The sequence below is a fragment of the Gavia stellata genome, chromosome 34, assembly GCF_030936135.1.
Source record: "Gavia stellata isolate bGavSte3 chromosome 34, bGavSte3.hap2, whole genome shotgun sequence".
Taxonomy (NCBI): Eukaryota; Metazoa; Chordata; class Aves; order Gaviiformes; family Gaviidae; genus Gavia; species Gavia stellata.
The window spans coordinates 3,159,273-3,166,169 of NC_082627.1; the positions used below are offsets into that span (position 1 = coordinate 3,159,273).

At 51.6% G+C, this 6,897-nt stretch overlaps 1 protein-coding gene and 1 pseudogene across 1 annotated transcript; both read left to right on the plus strand.

Annotated features, from left to right (window-relative positions):
* The first annotated feature begins 285 nt into the window (after positions 1 to 285).
* LOC132320272 (olfactory receptor 14J1-like) lies at positions 286 to 1,095 on the plus strand. Its single transcript, XM_059832546.1, has one exon. It carries the CDS (start codon positions 286 to 288, stop codon positions 1,093 to 1,095), a length of 810 nt encoding a protein of 269 aa, XP_059688529.1.
* A 1,018-nt stretch (positions 1,096 to 2,113) lies between these two features.
* On the plus strand, positions 2,114 to 5,579 carry LOC132320273 (olfactory receptor 5AP2-like; annotated as a pseudogene).
* Positions 5,580 to 6,897: the final 1,318 nt, after the last annotated feature.

Below are 6,897 nucleotides of genomic sequence, written 5' to 3' on the forward strand. Positions count from 1 at the left end.
GGATTTCTACCTTAAAAACACTCCTCGGGGTTGGTGGGACCACTAGAGCAGAATAAACAAAACAAAATCCTCACAGCTCTGCTCCAGGGTTGGGTGCCTTGGGAGAGACAGTGGGGAAAAGCTCTTTGATATCACGAGCGGATTTAACCATAGACCCCATTCGCAGACACCCAGGAGCTGCATCTCTTGCAGTTCTGGCTCTTCCTGGGCATCTACCTGACTGCACTCCTGGGCAATGGGATCATCATCACCACCATCGCCTGTGACCACCACCTCCACACCCCCATGTACTTCTTCCTCCTCAACCTCTCCCTCCTTGACCTGGGCTCCATCTCCACCACTCTCCCCAAATCCATGGCCAATTCCCTGTGGGACACCAGGGCCATCTCTTATGGGGGATGTGCTCTCCAGGTCTTTATGTTTCTATTTTTTCTATCATCAGAATATTTTCTTCTCACTGTCATGGCCTATGACCGCTACGTTGCCATCTGCAAACCCCTGCACTACGGGACCCTCCTGGGCAGCAGAGCTTGTGTCCACATGGCAGCAGCTGCCTGGGGCAGTGGGTTTCTCAACACTCTGCTGAACACGGCCAATACCTTTTCACTGCCACTCTACAAAGACAATGCCTTGTACCAATTCTTTTGTGAAGTCCCCCAGATCCTCAGGCTCTCCTGCTCAGACACCTACCTCAGCGAGGTTGGGCTTATTGCTTTTATTGCTTTTCTAGTTTTCGGGTGTTTTGTTTTCATTGTGCTCTCCTATGTGCAGATCTTCAGGGCTGTGCTGAGGATCCCCTCTGAACAGGGACGTCATAAAGCCTTTTCCACCTGCCTCCCTCACGTGGTCGTCGTCTCCCTGTTTATCAGCACTGCCATGGTTGCCTACCTGAAGCCGCCCTCCATCTCCTCCCCACTTCTCAATCTGATGGTGTCATTTCTGTACTCAGTGGTGCCTCCAGCAGTGAACCCCCTCATCTACAGCATGAGGAACCAGGAGCTCAAGGATGCCCTGAGCAAACTGGTAACTGGATGTCTTTCAGCAGCCATAGGCTGCCTACCTTCCTCTGCAGCTGCCTCCCAGCGTCTGTCGTGACAGGCCAAGTCTGCTTTTCCTACATTTTTTTTTTTTCCCCACTTTGGAAGTTGTTGTTTTCAATTACATATAAGTATTCCTCCCCTTAATGATTCACCCCATTTTGTGTGACCCAGAGTCTTTGTATAAATAGGAAACCATTTTCTTTAAGAAATTAAAAGTACCTGCAGCAACTTCTTGGTCTATGATCCATCCTCAGCATAGGAGAAATAAATCGGAAACAGAAACGCCTTTCTGGCTGCACCAGCTTGGAGAAGGCTGCTTTGTGCTAGAGAGATGAGGAGCTCTTGAGGACTGCAAGGACTAGGGCTCTTGTGCCAGCCTGGGGAGACGGGATGGTCCGGAGGGGCTGCGGACCTCTCAGGATATGCTGGAGAGGAGAACAGGGGACACAGGGTGCCACTGATCTCCTTGTCCTTGTGGCCCCCCGTCTCTGGGACTGCCCCCCAGGGGCTGCTGTGCCCTTCAGAGGGGCTGGGGCTCTGGGGTGAGTGGCCAGAGCTCTGCAGCACCCTGTGGCAAGTAGTGCTGTGGGGCCAGACCAGAGTGGGCTGGGCTGGAGAGAGGGCAGGGGAGGTAGGAGGTCTTGGAGGGAGCTGGGCTGAGCTGGAAAGTTCCTGCAAGAGAAAAACATCAGTGTGCAGCTTGTACTGCATGACCGTGCAGGATGAGGGCTCGCATCAGGGGGCTTGTGGTGCACAGACAGGGCTCCTGGATGCGAGCTGAGACACGCAGGTACAGGAGAGAGGAGGCCAGTCTGTGTCCTTGGTGGCACGGACAGACCAGGAAGGTGGCCCAGGGCCTTTTTCACCTCCCAGCCTCTCTCACCAGTCATTTCCAGCACTGGCCGTTCACCCAGTTTATGGGTAAGTCTGGCTGTGAGGCCATCTCCATTCTCCTGCTGGGCTCAGTGCCTGCATCGGGGAAATGGCCAGCTCTGACCAGCTGCTGCTGAAGAGTGATTGGCCCTGAGCAGCAGTGATTGGCCATGTGTAGGCCTGGGAGAGAGGGTCGGGAGATGTCCCTGAGAAACAAGGTGATGACCGATGGCTTTAGCAAATCCTTCCAGCCATGCCTGAGCCCAGAAATGGAAAGCAGTCGATCTGTGAGGGTGGAGGAGGAGAAGGAGGAGGAGTTTTTTCCTGGGAAGGTGGCAGGAAGAAAGTCCCCTCTTGTGCACAGCAAAGATAAGGAAGATGTCTCCATCTTGTGTGCATGCCTCACCCTGGCAGAGAGGGAATGCCCGCTGTTGGGGATGGCTGTGTTCAGTCACTCCTCATGAGCTGGCCTTGCTCTCTTCCCCTCCTTCACTGCCCACACTTGGATGGACCACAAGAACCATCCATGATGCTGGAAAATGCATGACCCTCCCAGAGGGAGGTCCCATAACTGCAGGGGAAGCGGGAAGGGTTTGTGAGACCCATGGGAGTGCAGGGAGAGAGCGGGGTGTGCCCAGCAGTAAGTGTGTTAAGGGTTGGAAGAGTACCTGAAATAGCAGGGGGTGTGTGGGTGTGTGTGCTGTCATGCTGAAGTGAAGTAGGTTGAGCGTTGACTTTAAAGGATGCAGGAGAAGATCGATGTGCATCTCAGTGCTGGGATGTGGATATACATAGAGGATTCAAGCAAGTGTGGGGCTGGGACATCTTGGGAGCTAGAGGAGCATCAGGAGGGCTTTGAAGGAAACCGGATAGGTTGTGGGGAACTCACAGGCACTGGCAAATCTTCAGCTTTGTGTTTGAAGCAACAGCCAGTGAGGACAGAAGGACATCAGTAAAACCTGGGATAACATAGGGTCAGAGCAAGGTGGGAAGCAGTGGGGTGGCTAAAATCTGCAGGGAAACAGGCAGAGGCATAGGACAGTGTAGGACCATCTGTGGTGGGGATGGCCGAGAGGCTGGACTGATTTCAGCAGAGCTGAAGTGTTTATCCTCCCTGTTATGGCAACTGTCTCTTCCACTGACACCTGTGAGAAAACAGTGATTCCATACAGCCCAGAGCCTCATTGCCTCCTCACCCTCACTCCACAGAGCCTAGGAAATGTCCTAACACTGTCCTGCACTCGGCATCACACACCCCCATATCCCACCGCTCCCAGGAAGAGCCATTAGCATCGCTTGGTGGAACGGATCGCCCTCCTCGGGGGACGACGGCCAGGCCTTGGCCATCGTGATTGCTGAAACACATATAGGGCTTTCACAGCCACATCCACATGGAGGTGGGCCACATGGTCGTTCCCTCCATGGTGTCTTCAGTGACGGTCTTCAGTGGAGCCCACTAACAGTCTCAGAAACTTGGACGTTTGCTGCTGACTTCTACTTCTTCAGAGGCTTGTCCAATCTTTCAGGATCTGCAGTTCAGGAGCTTGGCACCAGAGGGCTCATTAACATGCAAAACTCCCTAAGGAGCCAAGGCTCTGTGCATCATTTTCCTTTAGGTCTTCAATTCTTATGTGGTTAATAGGAGAGGTTTCAGGAGTGCAGTCAAAGTCAAAAGATGTCAATACTAAACAGTAAGAAAGGATTCATTTTTTCCCCACTTTTCTTCATTTTTCTGCTTATACATTCTGTGAGATCAGGAATCTTCAGTCCATATTGATCCTGAGCATCTCCAGTGGAGTTTGAATGTATACAAAAATCAAGACCCTTTATGTTGACAATCTGTGGCCATTCTTCAGCCCTACCCACAGCCCCACCTTTTCTCTCATCAACCACCTGGCACTTACAGCAGCCTCGTTCAAATCAGAGCTTTCTGCACTGAAGTCTGTAGCTGCATGTTTCAGCCTGTGGGCACCAACTCCCACCTGCTTTATTGGAGATGCGCCAGAGGATGGAGCTGGCCATGTAGCACCCCACAGCCGGGCTGAGCAGACAGCACTGGAAACGAACGATGTGAGGGGCTGCCCTGGGACAAGTAACTTATCATCTGCTCTTTCTCAAGGGAAGAAATTGGCCTCTTGGGTGATGGGGGAGGAGTGGGGTGGGAATCCTTTCCTTCTTGTGCAAGTGTTTAAGAGAGCTGTTGCTACTCACCCTGCGATGTGCCTGTCCCTTGCTTTGGAGGAAGGGTGGTGTCTGGCATGGCGTTTCACACAACAAGGCTCTTTTGGAGAGTGGGGTTTGTTTTCCCTGGCACACCTTCTCTTTCCTGAGAGCAGAAGGATGTCGATCCTCGACACCTGTAACACGTCTTCCTGGGCATGCCCACAGGCATATCAAATTGTCTGTTTCTGTGTGAGCAAATGCACATCACAGATTTATTCTGCAGTGAGAAAGACCTTCCATTGGGCAGCTCCCCTCTCGAGTCTGCAGTGGTTCTGCTGCAATGAGTGTTCTTTACCCATCAGGAAGAACATTTATTTTGTGCTTTCACTAGGCAGGAAACACATACAGCTACTGTGAGGAGAGCAATGTCCTACAAAAAAAAAAATATTGACAGTAAATGCTGAAATGAGTTTCTTTCTCATAGCCCCTCTTTGTGGCTATTGAGGAAATAAAAGACAAACGACACTGCAAGGCAAAGGGGAAAGGGACAACGGGACATCATCCACGGATTTTGTGCTGCTGGGAATACGTGATGTCCCCATGCTCCAGAACCTGCTCTTCCTCCTCTTGCTTATGATCTACTCAGTCACCATGGTTGGGAACATCCTCATCGTTGTGCTGGTGGTGGCTGACCAGCATCTGCACACCCTCATGTAATTCTTCCTGGGCAATCTGTCTTCCTTGGAGACCTGCTACAGCCCCACCATCCTGCCCCAGCTGCTGGCCAGCTTCCTGACTGGGGACAGCAGCATCTCTGCTCAGTTCTACTTCTTTGCTTCCTTTGCGACTACTGAGTGTTACCTGCTGACGGCCATGTCCTACGATCGGTATTTTGCCATATGCCAGCCCTTGCTCTATGCAAGCCTCATGACCTGGAAGGTCTCTCTACACCTGGCAGCTGCATCTTGGCTGGGGGGTTCACTGCTGCTGGTGGTAGTCACAGTCTTGTTATCGCAATTGCAGTTCTGTGGCCCCAAGGCCATTGACCACTTCTTCTGTGATTTAACACCATTGCTGGAGCTTGCCTGCAGTGACACCAGAGCAATCACAATTGTTTCTTTCATATTTGGTATCTTCGATGTAGTTTTTCCCTTCCTGTTCACACTGGCCTCCTACATTTGCATCATAGCTGCCATCCTGAGGATCCCATCCAGCACTGGCAGGCAGAAGGCCTTCTCCACTTGCTCCTCTCACCTCATTCTTGTCACCATTTTCTATGGCACCCTTTTTGTTGTCTATATGCTGCCCAGAACAGACACCCTGAGACACCTCAACAAAGCTTTCTCCTTTTTCTACACTGTCCTCACACCCCTGGTCAATCCCTTCATCTACAGCCTGCGGAACAGGGAGGTCAGGGAGGCCATCAGGAAGGTGCTCAGGAAAGCCCTGCCTTGCACCCAGAGCTCACGCTACCTTGGTGACACAGGCAAAAGACACTTCTAGCTCCTTTGAAATCTCTGGATACCAGCTGGCACTTCAGAAGTGCAAGCCACTGAGATCGCTTGTGGAGTGGCAAGGGCAAGAAAGCAAAAAGTCCTTGGAGGTAAATACCGTTGTTTAAAAAACAATGTTGAAAGTGTCATGGGTTTGCTTGTGCCTTGATAATAAACACCTTGTTGGTCTTATGTGTGGCAACTGTTGAAGTGTCAAGATTTTCTTTTCTAGAGGACACAAGAATGTGTATTTGGCCTAATAATTGAATCCTTGTAAGGACCATTGCGAGGGCATCTTTCTGACTCTGCGTTCCCAGTATGGGAATCATCTTCCCCTGTGATGCACATTTCCAGAGCATGAACCTCACATGTCAGCCACAAATGAAGGTCTACTCTCAGCGCATCACTTAGAAAAGCCGGCCATTTCTTAGGCATCAGTTGGGGATGCAGCAGCTCAGCAGCTGAGGAAGAAGCCTTTTCTTCTCCTGATGCAAGGGGAGGTGGAGAGGCTGGAGTGGGGGGAGCAGTTCCTCTTTCTGAGAGCTAAAACAAGATCATCCCCTGGATCTCCCTTCCCCCACTTTTTCCTCCCCTCTTCCCAGAGAAAGGAGCAAATCCTGGCTCCAGCTGTGCTCCTCCTCTGCTACAGAGACAGGGACAGCCACTGCCTTGCCCCAGCTCCTTCATCCTTGGGGGATCAGGCTTTCCACCTCAGCCCTCCTTCCCCACTGGCTGGGGCTGCCTGCGATGGAGCTCATTTTCCTCCGAGCAGCCCATAAGGTGCTGTGTTTTGGATTGGGGACCAAAGCCATGTTGATAACACACCAATGTTTTAGCTATTGCTGAACAGTGTCTGCACAGCATCAAGACCGTCTCTGTTTCTCACACTGCCCTTACAGTGAGGAGGTTGAGGGGGCACAAGAACTTGGGAGGGGACACAGCCAGGACAGCTGACCCAAAGAGACCCAACAGGTCTTCTGTGCCATATGGCATCATGCTCAGCAATAAAAAGGGAGGGATGGGGTGTTTTGGCTGGGTCCCCATCTGGGGACTGGTGGGGCACTAGTGTACTTGTGGGAGGTGGTGACTGATTGCCATTTCATCACTTATTATTTTAAGGTTTCTGTGTTTTTTCTTTCTTCTTTGTTCCTCTTTCCTTCACTTATTAATCTCTTTCTGTCCTAACACATAACTTTCCTCCCTTTTGCTCTTCCTATTCTCTGCCCCCATCCTGCTGGGGTGGGGAGTGAGTGAGGCACTGGTGGGAGGAAGCCAAATAGGAGTCTGCTTGGGGAGGAAGCAGAGAGGGCTGCCACAGGGACTGTGCT

Excerpts from the sequence above, each read along its gene's own strand:
- LOC132320272 (XM_059832546.1), top strand. The coding sequence starts at position 286 with ATGTACTTCTTCCTCCTCAACCTCTCCCTCCTTGACCTGGGCTCCATC.